We start from the raw sequence: 16,897 nt of genomic DNA on the forward strand, positions 1-16,897 counted from the left end.
CGGCACACTGTTTGTATATCTATGGAAGAAAGTTTGATGTTTTTATGTTTTGTTTGTTTATGTTTGTTTTTAAAAACCAATAAAATTTACAAAAAAAAAAGATAAATCAAGAAATAGAGCCTTCATTCATCCAATGCTGGACGAAACCTTAAAAAGAAACTCTGAAAAGAAAAAGAAGTACAGGACTCCATGAAAGAAATACCTAATCTTCAGTAAAGAAGACTTAAGAGAACAGTATATCTTGAGGCAAATATATTGCTAAAGAATGGCTTAGTGTTACAAAAATGAGTTGCAGTAAGTTAACAAATTATGGTAGGAAACAACACCTTGAACCTTATTTGTTTACAGAAACACTTGATATAAGTCACATGAGATTGAACATAATGGCAAACATTCCTTTTTTCAACACTGAGGATGGAAGCTTTTGGTCTCCTTTAAATGAAGAACAGGGAGAGGAAGAACAAGATCAGGGGTCAAAACACTATCCAATGATCAAGAGTTAGAACAAAACTGTTTTTGTTTATAGTTATATTCAACAATGTCTAACTTTATTTGATTTAAGATTTCATTTGTGGGTTACAGTGCTTACCTAAAAGCTTTGGAAATGTGTTCCATATGACCAAACGGGGCTCAAGGAAGCACCCAGTCCAAGCATGTTGAAACCACAATCTGTCTATAATGAACACAAAATCTCCAAACTGCCAATTACTGGACTAAACAACAGAGTCATCCGTTGTAATTTCCTTCTCTCTTACAAACTGGACAGCACTAGATATACTATGAAACAGAAATTCGTGCATGTCTTTGTCTGCGCTCTCAAAATAGCCTCCTTTTTCCAGGGAAGATATCACTGAAGGATTACAGCAAGCCAAATGTATGCTGATCTCCAGTTCCTGATAGTCTTTGAATGTTTCTTTCAATACGCTGACCCCAGCTGTGTCCAAAAATGGAATAGAAGAGCAATCGATGATGATTGTATGAAAGTCACCATCTTCCGCAACCAAGCATGGTGCCATTTCTTTCTGTCCTAATATATTATCCAGATTTTGTTGCCCTTTCCTCCTGGACTTTTTCCTTTTGGCAACTTCAAGTGCAGGATTCATCCCTGTCCTGTTGTGGAGGCACTTTAGGAAGAAGTCCTTGTTCGCATAATAAAGTGGTGCTTCAAAACGGAAGATTTTGATCTTTGGAACCGGGAGAAGGTCTTTATATTCTTCGTCGTCTTCATAGAAGACACTGTTCCCGATTTGCCCTAACAAGGCAGCATGTGGGCACTGGGTGCGGCCAATAATGCAGAAGACTGAGAAAATAACTCCAACCAACAACCCCATTTCGGTGCTGACCAAAGCAGATGAGAGCATGGTAACACACCAAACTAGGGCATCTACTTTGTCCAGGCGGTAGCGTTGAGGAATGTCTTTGAATTTTCTCAGGGCTCCCCTTAGACTCACTATTATGATGCAAGCCAAAACACATTTTTGTAGGTTGTAGAAGAGGGGAGCAAAGAACAACAGCACAAGCAGTACAACCACAGCACTCACAACACTGGATACCTGGGTCTGGCATCCAGTGGACGTTTTAACCAGGGTCTTAGCCAGAGCAGCACTAGTGGCGAAACAGTGGAAGAAAGCTGGAATGATATTACAGAAGCCAATGGCAAACATTTCCTGATTGGCCTTGACAGTATAGGCATACTTCTTGGCAAACATTTCGGAGAGTGAAACGGTGAAAGCAAAGCCAACAATGGCAAGTGGGAGAGCATCAACAGCAACTCTTTGCATAAGGTGGAAGCTGGGCATTTTAGGTGGTATAAATCCAGTCGGAATTTCACCCGATACGCTGGATGCATAAACTTCATTCAGTTTCATATAATGAGATACCAGGGTGGCAATCACAATTACCACCAGCTCTGTGGGGAGAGGGATCCTGAGCTTGTGTTTGTACTTGTCACCCAGTTCCTTCGCAGTGACCAGTACGGCAATGCAGATAGCGCTGGTGATCACATCGCATAGATTTGCTTGAGAAACGTTCGGTAAAATGTTAGCCCAAGTGGTAATCAAGAGCCCATGTCCCTGGGCGCGTGGGATTTTTATTCCAATGAGGTATTTAACTTGAGCTGTTAAAATAGTTAACGAAGCACCAGTGGCAAATCCATCCAGCACTGGTTCAGAAAGATATACAGATACAAACCCGAGGTGAAAAATTCCCATCAGGACCTGCAAGAAAAACCAGATCAGGTCAACGCTGCTTGGAATATTCAGCGGGAAGATGTTTCTACCTTTGTGGTATTTTAGATTGTCTTATTTTTCCCCCCAGATTATCTCAGACCAAAGAACACAATTTTACAGAAAAATAGGAAACATAATAATAGAAATATCCATACAATTATTAGTACAATAAGAGTATGCAATTACAAAAGTGTTTTATCTGTGCATCACACATTTGACATTTTTAAAGTAAGCTCACTCCCCAAATACCTGCCTTTACTCTTTGGATAAATTATGTAAGTAGTTACTATTGTGCCAAACCCTTTTTGTCCCGTGTTTCTTCAACCTACTTTACCCCCCAGAAGTCTCTTTATGACTTGGCTTGATGTGTCACTGGAAAAGAGTAAGATGTATGTATGAAATTATACAGAACTATCCCTAAATCCAGATGTAGGGTACATTTAGCAAACTTCAGAGTTTGCCCCTGGGGCAAACCTATTTCTCAGTGTGAAACCTAGCTTTCAGAAGATCACAACCTAAAAACAGATTAGTCTATTTGCAAAACAAGAGATGAGTGTCTTCCCATTCCAAAGAGAAAGACTTTAATAATGATTTCAAACAGCGCATGTAGGAGAAAAAGGTACAAGAAATTCAGTTTTGATTTCACTGCAAATAGGTCTACATTTGATAAGGTATTGTTTCATATTACCCTGATTCCCGTTTTCTGCTTTTAAAAAAAATCTACTTATCAGAAATTCCTTTATCTTTGAGTGACTTCTTATCTGTTTCCGGCCTAGAACTGGGAGAAGCGTTACATTTCCAAGTGTGGATTTTAGATAAGTAAAATAATAAGGGAAACAGCCTGTATACTTTTTCTCCTTAGCTTTTAAATTTTTATTTAAATAAATAAATTGTATTTATTTCTTTAAAGGCTCACTTAATATTCTCCAGGTGTCTGACTCAGATGAGATAAAAACAGGCAGACAAAATAATTGCATGACAATAACATAAAGCAGCAGATTAAAAAAAAAAATCATGCTTTCTCATGGTCAAATTGTTTCTTCCTTTTGTGATGTGGATTTAGTCGTCTATTAATTGGGTGTTTTAGGATGGATTGTTGTTATATATATATAAACCAATCAGAATTGCTGAGGAATTTGGTGGCTGAGAATTGCATTACATAAATAAATGAAATAAATTGTCCAAGTAATTTAATTTGAATCTTCACAAAAAGATCTGCCAAGCCTTCTTCTAGAATCCCTTTAATTACAAGCATTCACTCTGTTACTCTGTATATTTACTATTCATTTGTTTCACCGGGCTTATATCTGTCTTTTAAAATTTATTAAAAGTTATACAAAACCCATAAAAACTAACATAAACTAAAAAAAGTAAAGAGAGAGCAAAGAAAAGAAAGAAGAAAGAAAGAAAGAAAGAAAGAAGAAAGAAAGAAAGAAAGAAAGAAAGAAAGAAAGAAAGAAAGAAAGAAAGAAAGAAAGAAAGAAAGAAAAGCAAAAAATAGAAGCTCACTAATTTCCTTTGCAGCAAATACAAGAGGTACAAAATTATCTTTTACTCTCCTATGCTTCTGTTTGATATTTGATTGTTTTTAATTGTTCTTATGGGGATTCTCCTTGCTTCTGTGGGAAGGTCCTCCCCTCCCCAGAATAAAATACTCTACAAAATATTAAAAGAGGCAGAATAAAATATTTCCCCTAAGGGAAAAGAGGAGAAAAATCTCCTTAACAAAGGCAGAAAGCTGCCCCTGTCTTTCTGCTATAGGAAAACAGCCTCAAGCAGCAGCCTGAAAAGGTTAGGCTTTGTGACTGGATTTTGTATTCATTCATAAAGCCAGGCCACTCTATTAGTAAACAAAGGGCATCCAGCAGCTCCGAATAAGCAGCACAATAGGCAAGGAGCCGAAACTGACAGTTTTAGCTCAAGACAGACAAAACACCTAGGATTTGCATTTCCCCTTTTGCCTATAGAGCCAGTCATGACCCCTACATGACCCCATAGGAATCTGGCAACAGCCATTAAAATGTTAAAGGACAGAAATAGGCATGTCAATCACAAAGCCCCCAAAATTGTATAAAAGCACCATCTACTCTCAACCCCAATTTGTCAGACGCCCAAGAAACATGCTATTGTCACTGTTGTTTCTGGCTACCAAATAAATGGAGACCTCCTTTCCAACTCCAGCCTGCTTCCAATTCATTTCTCCTGCATCTTTCTCCTGGCTTGGAATAAGAATAGGATCAGATTTGATTTCTAAGACTTCTCTAGAAATATTTGCCTCTTAAGATGAACCACACTTTCAGTTTACATTTGCAAATCTATATGGGTTGAGGATTGGTAGGGAAAAACCATACCTGATAAACTCCAGCCATGAAGGTCAGTGCTGTAGCTACCCCAATAGCATAGCATTCTTTCCCACATTCATTGCTTGTCACCCCAAGGGTAAAATTGTAGACCGTGAAGTTCAAATGAGCCTGGTCACCAACACCTTGCTGTGGGTCGTCATTCAGGTTGAATCCTGCCAGCAGCAATTCTCGATCCACAACCTGTCCAACCATTAAGCTTAATAAACTGAAAATGCCCACAGACACGTGTCTGGAGGTTCCCATGAGAAAATAGATGATGTTGGCAAAGAACGAGGTGTAAAGGCTATAAATTGGCTTCAAGCCAGCCAACAAAGAATAGGCTATTGCTTGAGGAACTAAAATGATCCCAATGATCAGTCCCGACATAACATCTCCCCAGATGTATTCTTTGCAGTTGTATTTGGGAAGCCATTGTAACACGGGAAAGAAATCCAGAATGGCCTTTTTCATTGTTTTCATGCTGCAGGAACATTTTTTTCTTAGCTGGTTTTTGATAACTGCTGTTTTGCTGACCTTTTGGGGGATCTTTCTTTCCATGTAAAACTGGAGAAGAGATCCATTTTCTGTTGTGACTGTTTCCATTTTTTGTTTCATTCTGGACCAGCTTTAATCACTTCCTGTAATTCAAAAAGATTACTGTTTGAAATGTAATCGTTAAAGACCTGCCACTTTCTTATAATGGGACTCAAGCAAACCGATGCATTATTTGAATATTCATTATTATTTTTATTCAACATGTTTCCTAATCAAATTGATTCTGGGTCAGTCGAACCAACTTTTTAAAATATTAAGTTTACTATGATAATGGAGGCAAGAAAGAAAATCTCTGCTTCGTTTTTTTATGATGGTCATAAATTCATATTACATTATCTGATTTTAAAAAAACCATTATGCACAATAGAAACTTAGGCGAGAAATTAGTTGCACAGCTTTGAAGCAATATAGGCAGTCCTCAACTTTTTGACCACACTTGGGACTGGAACTTCTGCTATTAAGTGAGGCAGCTGTTAAGTGAGTCACACGGTTGTTAAGCAAATCATAATTCCTCCATTGCTTTATGGAAGCCACCTGGGAAGGCCACAAATGGTGATTTTTGTTGATGATTGCCAGTTTTATTATAAAAAAGTAATACTCAGTGAAAAACAGAATGCATATCTGCTAAGAGACAATAAATTTCTTAGTGACCAGTTGCTTAATGACCAGTTGAAGTTACACGGAGCCCCCAAAAGTATCTACAACCCATCCTTAAAGTTGTGACTGCGATAACCTCCCCCACAGTCACACAATCTCATTTTGGGCACTTGACAACTGGCTCACATGTATAACTGTTGCAGCATCCCAAAGTCACATGATTGCAATTTGCAATGGAGATATATCCGGTCACAGGGTGACTCTCTTAATGACCTTAATGATTTATAACTTCATTTTTTAATGTTTTTATTATACTGTTTTTATTTTCAAAATGTAATGTATTTTTTTTTTTTTAAAATCAAATGAAAATGATGAATCCACAGATTTTGATTGTAGTATTTTGGGTATCATCAGGTATGGTCTCACCCGCTCATCCCCTAATGAACAGAGAGGCATCTGTTTTGTATATGGAGGTGAAATTGGACAAAATACGGAAATGGTACTATATAGTCCTGGAGTAAATATTGGTTGGGGCCATATATATAATCGACAAGTGTATTGGCTTAGGGTTGCTTCACAACAATAAGTATCTTTCATTTGTCACCTTATTCTGGGCCTTTGAGATAAAAGCATAAGCATTCTAGTTTTTTAGTTTGGATAAATCAGAGATCCATTCAGAATAAATATATTGTTTAGGAGTATAGGCATGGCTAATTAAAAATCTCATTGCATCCACCAGAAGATTAGTGCACCAAATAACCTGTTTTTAGGTCACCCTTTAATATACACATCTCCATACAGGGATAATATTTATTCCAGATATTTTTGCTCAGTCTTATCAGACCCCTAGGGTATTTATAATCTATATTAAAAGCAGAATGGAAGCACAGATGGAAAAAAACAGTATTGGGATGGTTCCCAATACTAAGCTTGGGAGCTTTTCTAAGCTCCCAAGAAGGCAATCAGCCACTCTTAATATTCCCCAGGTTTAAGTAAGCTGATTATCGATAGTTGAGAGAAATAGGAAGGAAGAGCATTTTACAGTGTACATAATTGATAACATTAGCTCAACTATTAAAGATCAAATGATAAAATAACATGAATGAACTTTTCTTCCACTTTAAAAGAATCATGAACCACATCCTTAATAGCAAGTTTATTGAAATTTAAGGCTGAATTAAATTATGCAGATTGCTTATTCCAGTGGTTCTCAACTTTTTCTTCACCATGGACCCCCTTTAAATACCTTTTGTGGCCACGGTCCATGTCCATGGACTCCCAAGACTTAACTCAAGATTTAAATCATAACATTTTTTTTCAACTCTTCGTGGACCCCACTGTGTTGACATCACACTCCACTGGGAACATGGACCACAGGTTAAGAATCTGTGGCTGGCTTATACTAGAAAGAGTACATATTCATAAATTAACAGAAATGGTATGCAAGTCTCCTAACTTTGTATGGTCCACCAGAAAAAGAGAGTATCTAGAACTTCTTGCTGGGCAAAAATGGAGGAAAGACTTTATTGAACAGAAAACCGCATTTAAGATTTTTAAAAACATATATATATATATATCACGTAAATTCTCAACAGTAATTGTTCTGAGAAAATTTCACTTATTTTTAAGGATTCTCTTGAAGTTTATTCAAAGAAAACTGAGCTCCACGTCCTGCAAAACACCAGATGTACTGTAAATAGCCATAAGTGTATAAAATCTTGTACTGCGTTAAAAAAAAAAAAATATCTTACTTTTTCTGATTAAAAAAATACACCCTCTATTCCTTGTTTTAATGAATCTGCTGCTGCAGTCACATGTGGTTTGTTCATCTGTGAAATGGGGGAGAACAAAAGCTTTATTCTTACCTGTCTTGTTCTGTAGTGTAGGTATGAGAATGACAAGCCCACTTGAATCTCACTGCCTTCCTGATCAGCTGCATCGAAGCAAATCAGCACTAAAGACTGTAGAAGATACTTTTTAATACATGTAGGCGGTAACGCAAACAAGCAATAGTCTGAGCTAGGTAAAGATTGAAGAGCGTGAACAAAGGATTACAAAGTGCAGTCTGACGTTTCCTCATGTTTCGTCTTGTCTTTTTTCCAAATCTTTTAAATTGCTCAAGTTTAATGGTAAATATTAAACAAGCAATATTCCTTTAGACTGTGTAATAATTGATCCAGTCCCCTCCACCCACCCAATAGTTTTCTAACTGGAAGAAGCTATGAATTAAAGAGCAATCCTACTAACTTGGTTCTCTATCCTGATGAACCTTTTAGAAAACCACTTGTGCTTATTTTCATATGATGGACGTAGCTGTCTTAATCTACTGGAGAACCAGCAAAAAAATTCTGAAGTATTTAGATTGCAATGATTACATTTGTTGTAACAACAATAATTGAAACAAGGTTATCTTTTAAGATATAGCTTCAGTTACTTTAAATAGAAAATTCAAAAATCCATAGTAATAATAGACATTACTTATATATTTTATGTTTTTATAGTTTTGTAGTATTCTATTTATGCAGCTTTGTTTTAATGTTGTAAGCCAGTGATGGCTAACCTTTTTGTCGTCGCGTGCCAAAAGTGCACCCACAATGCAATGCACGCATGACACTCCCCCGCCCCCCTCTGCATGCATACGCATCTCCCACATGCGCCCTGCGTATCGCGGCAGATGCCCAAAAATCAGCTGGCTGGCAGGAGGCATGTGCGCATGCGCAGTGGAACTGAGCTGGCGAGACAGCTTGCATGCCAGCAGAGATCCCCCTGTATGCCACTTCTGGGACATGTGCCATAGGTTCACCATCACAGTTGTAAGCCATCCAGAATTACCCTCCAGTAAGATGGGTGGCCAATAAATTTGATAAATAATAAAAATATTAGTCCAATCCAGAGCTCACAAGACAACATGTATGCCTTTATGTGCCACAGAATTCTACTTGATAGATAAAACTGGCATTTGCCTTATGACAGAATATGTAAGAAAATTGCAGAAATTTAAACTACGTATCCTAGGCAATAATTTCAGGTGTCAATCAGAACTAATGAGGTGAGGGAATATGTAATTACATTGATGTGAGGATGTGAGGATCATATCTGATATTTTTCTTAATGCTGGAATCCACCAAACATTAGGGCTAACCAGCCTTTGTTACTTAGATTACTCTCAAAAAACTAAATAAACAGTGAAATATTAGCTGTTTTTGAGAAATTAGTTATACCCATTGTTTGAATATATCTATTCATCTAGATTCTTATACCTTATATTTCTGTTAAATTAGATAAATATATGTCTGGAAATTTTTACTTAGTTTAATAGTATCTTTACTGAATCATCACTTTTTGTGGATGCCATTTTAGTACATAAATAACAACTAGAATGTGAGTGAATTAATAACTGCTTATCCTTTGCATGACTGTGTTGTCACATTTACTATCAAGTTACCAGCAAGTATGGGAATTTATGTGAGTTGTAACTATTCTTCTGAAGGGCACCAGTTTGGGAGGAGCACATGTTGGTTGTCGGACTAGGCAAATAACAGATTTAGTTGGGTAAGAATTCCTACTGGTAAAGTAAGATTCTTTAAAATTTAATACTGTGCTGTTTTATAGTAATGTTTTAATTTAAAGAGCTCTGCTTTGTAAAATGTTGTACACAAAATGGTAGTACTAAGATGAGACAAGCTGAAATGAAAAGATATTTTGGAAAGCCACACCAATGCAAATATATTTAGGTAAGACAAAATGACAATATTTTGATCTATTGGAATAATTGAAGGAAAACAAAGTTACCTGCTGATTAACTACAATAATAAATATTCATTTATATACCTTTTGTTAGTATTTTTTTTTTGCCTTATCACTGCAGATAGGTGAAAACCCAACTAAACAAAGTTCACGTCTGCTATTTAAATGTTTAATGTACTGCTTAACAGCTAGAATTCTAGACAGATATAGCTGAATGTTTTGCATTTCCTAGTTGGTGTTTCTTCTGTATAAATGGTTTTCTTGTGAAAGTATGCGAATCCTGACTTCTAAAATAGTTTCTAGCCTCTTTACTACCAGTGATCATACTTTGTATTTTCTTCTGTGGAACATATTGGACCTGTGCACATGTGTTGCTTCTCTTCTCTCATAATACATGTATGTGTGTTTATGTTTTCATGCTCTGGTCCGGGTCACATGACCAGGAGGAAGTGGAGAAAGCTTAACAGATAACAGATAATCAGAGTTGGAAGGGACCTTGTAGGTCATCTAGTCCAACCCCCTGGCCAAGCAGGAGATCCTACACCATCTCTGACAAATGGCAGTCCAATCTCTTCTTGAAAGTCTCAAATGATGGCGCTCCCACAACTTCCGAGGGCATTGATTGATTGTTCTCACTGTCAGAAAGTTTCTCCTTATTTCTAGGTTAAATCTCTCCTTGTTCAATTTCCATTTATTGTTCCTTGTCTGGCCTACAGGCACTTTAGAAAATAGCTTGACCCCGCTCCTCTCTGTGGTAGCCCCTCAAATATTGGAAGACTGCTATCATGTCTCCCCTGGTCCTTCTCTTTACTGGACTAGCCATGCCCAGTCCCTGTAACCGTTCTTCATATATTTTAGTCTCCAGTCCCCTAATCATCCTGGTTGCTCTTCTCTGTACTTTTTCTAGAGTCTCAACATCTCTTTTATAGTGTGGTGACCAAAACTGGATGCAGTACTCTAGGTGTGGTCTTACTAAGGCTTTATAGAGTGATATTAGTACCTTACTTGATTGTATCTCTCTCTGTTAATGCAATTTAGGATTGCATTACCTTTTTTGGCGGCGGCGGCTGCACACTGCTGGCTCATATTTAGCTGGTTGTCCACTAAGACTCCAATATCCCTCTCACAGATACTGCTATTGAACCTGGTTTCACCCAGTCTATATGTGTACTTTTGGTTTTTCTTGCCTTGGCTTAGAACAAAACATTCAAAAACCTTCTGATTTGATGCCCAAACCTTTCTTCTTTAGGGATATATCCTGGAATGTTTTTCTCTCCAGCTCCGGGCCTGGTCCATTCCATTTTCACATTCCTTTGCTGGTTTACATATTAACTCAGAAATTATGGCTGTATAAATTTCAGAATGAGAAATATATCTCTTCCAAAGGGGCATTAGGATTATAACTTCCACTGCCATGGCCAGTGAGAGAATGCAAGTTCCACTCTAGAATATGAGGGCAGCATCAAGTGGGAGACAACTGCTTGTTAGAAGACAATTCTGGGTTCGAATTGAGGCCAGGTCCTATCACAGAACAAGCAAGTTGCTTGAGGCAGAGACGGGGTTTATTTGACAGCCTTAATGCGAAGGAACAGCACTTGAAGACTGCAGCAGAATTACAGCTGTCAAGTGATTACTTTTATACTTCTTCTTTGTTCTTCCCAGAAACAAAGCCTGCCCACTAGGAATGACAGGTAGCCCTTGACTTACAACAGCTCACTTAGTGACCAAGTTCCAACGGCACTGAAAAATGCGACTTATGACTGTTTTTCACACTTATGACTGTTGCAGCATCCCCATGGTCACATGATCAAAATTCAGGCCCACTTGGCAACTGACTCATAGTTGTGACGGTTGCTGTGTCACAGGGTCATGTGATCCCCTTTTGAGACCTTCTGACAAGCCAGAGTCAATGGGGAAGCCAGATTCACTTAACAAACAGGTTATTAACTTAACAATTACAGTGATTCATTTAGCAACTGTGGCAAGAAAAGTCATAAAATGGGGCAAAACTTTCTCTGCCCTCCTTAGCCACAGGAATTTTGAGCTCAGTTGTGGTTGTACGTCAAGGACTATCTATATTTGGTAACTATAGTTGGCTGCATGGCCAAAAGGAGATGCTAGGTAGTTAGGCTTGTAGTATTTCTCTGTTTGTTTAACCACATCAGCTGGCTTCCTACTTAAGTAATATTGTGTTTGGAGGTTGCAATCACACAGAGGAAGGGATTTTATTTTATTTTATATTTTTTTTATCCTGAAAGGAATGTTTACCTGAATGAGCTACCACCTTTGGCCAGTCTCCGCCTCTTTGTCAAGCTTGTTATCTTTTGTTTTAATGTAATGTCTCACCTTTTGCCCCGGAAGTAACTGTGAAAATGCAAGGAAAGAGAGAAGATTGAATGGCAAGGCAGGTTTGACTTCCTTCCCACGTGCCAATTTGTTTGCTCTGATCACAGAATAACAGCTTTGGAAGGAACCATGGAGGTCTTCTACTCCAACTCCCTGCTTAAGCAGGATACCCTATACCAGTGATGGCTAACCTTTTCCACGTCGCATGCCGAAAGTGCATGTACGCACGCTCGCATGCCTGCACCCATGATGCAATGTGCATGTGACCCCCCGCTGCCCCCTGTGCATGCGCGCACGATCCCCTGTGCATGTGTGTGCATCTCCCCCCATGCATGCACGGCAGATACCCGACAATCAGCTGGCTGGTGGGAGGGGCGCACGTATGTGCATGCACAGTGGGGCTCTTTTGGGTGACCTCTCGTGTGCCGGCATAAATGGCTCTGCGTGCCACTTCCAGCATGCGTGCCATAGGTTCGCCATCACGACCCTATACCATTTCAGACAAATGGTTGTCCAATCTCTCTTAAAAAATCTGCAGTGATGGAGCACCCACAACTTCTGGAGACAAGTCGTTCCACTGATTAATTCTAATTATCAGGTAAATTCTCCTTAGGTCTAAGTTGGTTCTCTCCTTGATTAATTTCCATCTATTGCTCCTTGTCTGCCTTCAGGTGCTTTGGAGAATAGGTTGACCCCCTCTTCTTTGGGGCAACCCCTTAGGTATTGGAACACTGCTATCATGTCAGCCCTGGCCCTTCTTCTCAAGCAAAGGCATTATCGTTTTGACTTTCCAGAGCCACCTACAGTTCTCATGGTTAAACTCTCATAGATAATCAAAGATAAGAGTTGTTAACCTAATCCTACGTAGCTTTTTCTCTGGTAATATCACACTACTAACTAGAGCATACAAAACATTTGCTAGACCAATACTCGAATACAGCTCATCAGTCTGGAACCCACATTACGTATCTGATATTAACACAGTTGAGAAAGTCCAGAAATATTTCACAAGAAGAGTTCTCCACTCCTCTACTCGTTGTAGAATACCTTATGCCACCAGACTCGAAATTCTAGACCTAGAAAACCTAGAACTATGCTGCCTTCGGTCCGATCTAAGTATAGTATATAAAATCATACATTGCAATGTCCTACCTGTCAATGAATACTTCAGCTTCAACCATAACAACACAAGAGCAAACAATAGATACAAACTTGATTGCAGGAAATACGACTTCAGCAACAGAGTGGTCAATGTCTGGAATACTCTACCTGACTCTGTGGTTTCTTCCCCAAACCGCAAAAACTTTAACCTTAAACCTTCTACTATTGACCTCACCCCTTTCCTAAGAGGTCTGTAGGGGGCGTGCATAAGCACACCAACGTGCCCACCGTCCGTCCTATTGTTTATTTTATTTTTATTTTTTATTTTTCTTACATGTTTCCATGTATTCATAACTATGTTTTTACTTATACCTATTATTTGGTAAGCAATTGACAAAAATAAATAATAACTTGCTAGCAGGAAAGGTATCCAACAACATATCCACCTTCCCACTTTACTTGCTACTTCCTACATTCTGTGCTCCCAGAGAACTTGATCAATGTTACACATTCCAAGTTATCAGCTGTAAGCCCCAATTATCTTCTGGAAACCTCTATAGCTTATAGAGGATCCATCCCTGTTCTTTCCAGGTACAGAAACTCGTGGTGCCTCCCTCCTTTGCTAAGAGAAGAACACTTAAGAGGATTCTGCCGGGTAATCTCAAAACACTGGAGCCCTCAAAGAAGACTATGAGAAATTTAATCAGAGCGTGGCCTTCATACAATGGACCATGTGATCAATCATCTGCATAAGAGATGAAAAGGTGGAAAGACCCTTGGATGATCTCCATCTGGCATCAGATCTCCAGAATGTGATCAAGGAAGGGGGGTGACAGAAGGTGGCTTGGGAAACCTACAGCACCTCAAGACACCCTTTGTGGATTCATAGAGGGAGATCAGTTTGAATGTGTTAAATATTAGAATGCCCACCACAAGCAAAATAAAGTTGTGATCCCAGTCTAGACCTGCAGATGTTTTTTCTTGTAGTAAACAGATCTGGCTTGCCTTCTATTCTATCCACAGAAGCAAAATTAGGAATTTAAAACATGCCACCTATATGACATTATTTGGGGTTGAGGATCAATCTCTTCCAGTGCTGCCTAACCATAAACAAAGAACAATTCTGCTAGGAATAAAACAACCCTATGAAGCACTTTTGGCAAGATTCAATCTGTGGATTTCCATTTCTTGGCTATGTTATGTAAACTATGCCAAATAGTTTGTTCCGCCGTGGTCAATGTAAATGGTATCTATGTAAAACCCAGATGCTGCCGTTTTTCCACTTCTACTGCAGAATCTCACTAAATAAAGGGTTGGGCTTAGTTTGCTTTACAAATAGTGCTGTGTGAGGCAAGAAATGTAAATTTGGATCAATAAAAATAATTTTACACATTAAAAAAGGGCAACACACTTTGCATCCTAAATAATTAAAATCCCGCTTTCACATTCCAAATTCTTCAACTCATCTTAATGTCATATCAAGCAATTTCTCATAACCTATATTTTGCAAAATGTCAGAAATTATGGTTTGGGTGAAACTGCAATAGAATCTTTTATAAAAAGAAAGCCATGTTAAAAAAACAAAAACAAGGAAGAAATCTACTTTGCCTTTTCCATTTCCATGATAGAAAATGCATCTAGTCATAGGAATGGTTCCTTTCATCACCCTAAAAAACTTTTGTAGTGAAATATCCAGAACTACCTCTGGCTGTAGTTTTTGAGTCAGTTTGTTGATTAATGAATTTATATTGCTTTATCCCTTAAAAAGTTACTCTTATGTACCATATGACTTTTTGTTGCTGGAATTTAGAACTTTGGTGCCATTTCCAATGTCGTATTGCATCCAAATAACATGTAACCTGACAATGATTAATTTTAAATTTGTGAAACCGTTATTTCATCATTGATTTTTAACCAAGAATAGGGTTGAGTCACTGGTTCAAACTGTAATAATGTAGTAATATAATGCCTTGCTAACTAAGAACAAAATAATGTCGCTTGTCCACTGTGGGCTAACCATTAAAGGTTAATTTCTGCAATTCTTTTCTCCCTACCTAGGGACTTTCTTTTCTTAGACCAAAGGGTATATTGCAAAGAAAATTTTAACACTTCCATTTCTGGTGGAAGTTGGCTGCCCAATACCTGTTGTATTATAGCTGAATAGCAATAAGCATTTGAGTATTCATTCTCATACTGGGAAGAAGTGTTTTAAAAAGCAGAGCTATTGAATGCTTATTTGTATTTCATATTTAAAGCAGAACTTAAGTTATCTTTATAGAGTGCCGAATTCAAACTGACTCACTGTGATTTACAGTCCAGTAAGAAAGAGACATGCAATCAAGCTGTAATTAAAGCATTAGTAAAAACAACAAAAATAATCATCAAAAGATAACACTCTGCTGCCATATTTCAGCTTTCGTAGCTCGAGGTTGAATTCAGAAATGTATCAACAAAATGATAGTATGGATATAGTCATTTCAAGCTTGTTTCCTGATTAAAAATCTTGTTGAGACAGTTCTGTTTTGCTTCAGTTCTGCTATTGGTTTTTTTCCCCCTCCTTAGAATGCCAGAATGAATAATACTGAGTTACAGTAAAAATACTGAAGGTTAATATAGAAACATACCTCCATCAGGCAAGGAGCTGTAAGGCTCTTTGATTTTCATGTCTCTTCTTTTCCCTCCCTCTCGCTCTGTCCCCGTTGCCGAGGAAAGCATGGAGAATTAGGTAGCTGGGCTAGGCTGGCTGAGAAACAGGAAATAGCAGGCCGCATTATTTTGATCAGATAGAAAGCTCTCTTTGTCCACTCTCAGTTCTGAATCTTTATGTGTGCCTTGCTTATTCATAGGCATTTTGCAGTGGCCGTTTGCAGAATTATTAGCTTTCAGTGCTGAGAAACCCGTTGGAGGGATTTTGTTGGATGAAGGAGAAAGAGCAGCCAAGATACACACACAGCTTCCTTCTGCTGCTTCAAATGAAATGTGGAGGTCAGACTCGCTATTCCTAAGCATTGCTAAACAGTTGGAAGTTGTTTCCTTAGGAGCTAGCTTCTGAAGTTTCTCCTTCTGCTCCTTTTGCTTTCAAATTAAATATCAGACTTGATATTGGAGTGGGATTACATTAAAATTCTAGGCTCTTAGGACTGCAATACAGTTGGAGCAAAAATATCCCTCTACTGTTCCCTTACTCATCAGGCTTCTTCCTCTTCCACTTTTTCCAAAGCCTGAAGCCTCAGACTTGATTCTACTTAAGGCACCTTCTGATTTCACAAAAGATTAAGCAGGAATGACAGAAAGCATAGAGCAAAACCCGGAGGAGTGAGTTTGCAGAACCAAAGTTCAACCTACCAGAATCTGGAATTTCTGTTTTTCAGTACATGAGAGTTTTCTAATTAGACTGATAAAAGCTGGCTGGAAACATTGAAGTCTTGCTGTTGCTTATTGTAATAATTTTTGAAGGGGTCACACATTCAGCCAGCAGCTAGCTGTAGGTTGGTTGGAATGTTTATCTTTCTTTATAGAGCTGTCCTTGGTCCTGGAGAGCTTGGCCAAATACAAGATAAAAGTCTCCTTAGAAGGTCAAGATCATCACCTCCTCCTCCTCCTCCTGCCATGTATATATCACTGTTATATAACTTGTGGGTTTCTTTAATATACAAAGGTATTGCCATCGGTCCAGAACACCTTGAGTTCTATTATAAATGAGCTGTGTCATGTGTGAACCAGTTTCATGTGTATATTTCAAATATACTGTATGATGATAATTTAATTTGATCCAAACTTAGATTCAGCTAGTCATGATTAACTCACACTACTGATTTCAGTGGTTTATTTCAATCATGATTGAGTGAGGGTCCATCTCATTACTGCTCACATATCTAGAGAACAATGTTTTAGCGACATCCATATGCAAATTTTAAATATTTGGTTATTTTTGGGATAAAGATAGTAAAGATATTTTTTTCACAGTATATTACCTGTGTT

The 16,897-nt window shown here is 38.2% G+C and overlaps 2 protein-coding genes across 6 annotated transcripts in view; one reads left to right on the forward strand and one right to left on the reverse strand.

Annotated features, from left to right (window-relative positions):
• The window catches only part of IDUA (alpha-L-iduronidase), a 58,658-nt gene that overhangs the window by 6,725 nt on the left and 35,036 nt on the right, over window positions 1-16,897 (forward strand). The window lies entirely within an intron of this gene.
• Window positions 105-15,889, reverse strand: SLC26A1 (solute carrier family 26 member 1). Of its 4 annotated transcripts, XM_087957439.1 has the most exons (5): window positions 15,541-15,889; window positions 11,738-11,833; window positions 7,588-7,683; window positions 4,580-5,208; window positions 105-2,216 (listed from the first exon to the last, which is right to left on the reverse strand). In XM_087957439.1, the coding sequence occupies exons 4-5, from the start codon at window positions 5,183-5,185 to the stop codon at window positions 714-716; spliced, it is 2,109 nt and encodes a 702-aa protein (XP_087813565.1). In that variant the 5' UTR covers window positions 5,186-5,208; window positions 7,588-7,683; window positions 11,738-11,833; window positions 15,541-15,889; the 3' UTR covers window positions 105-713. The 4 variants fall into 4 exon arrangements, with proteins under 4 accessions (XP_087813565.1, XP_087813566.1, XP_026528772.1 ...); XM_087957440.1 differs by lacking the exon at window positions 11,738-11,833; XM_026672987.2 differs by lacking the exons at window positions 7,588-7,683; window positions 11,738-11,833.

The sequence above is a fragment of the Notechis scutatus genome, chromosome 2 (genome assembly GCF_049901735.1).
Source record: "Notechis scutatus isolate UNSWTSFEM ecotype Mainland chromosome 2, rNotScu1.2, whole genome shotgun sequence".
In the NCBI taxonomy this organism is placed as follows: Eukaryota; Metazoa; Chordata; class Lepidosauria; order Squamata; family Elapidae; genus Notechis; species Notechis scutatus.

Coding starts and splice junctions, on each gene's coding strand:
- SLC26A1 (XM_026672987.2), bottom strand. CDS start 5,185: ATGAAACAAAAAATGGAAACAGTCACAACAGAAAATGGATCTCTTCTC. Junction 2,217..4,579: donor TCATGGCTGGAGTTTATCAG/GTATGGTTTTTC, acceptor TTTTTCTTGCAG/GTCCTGATGGGAATTTTTCA.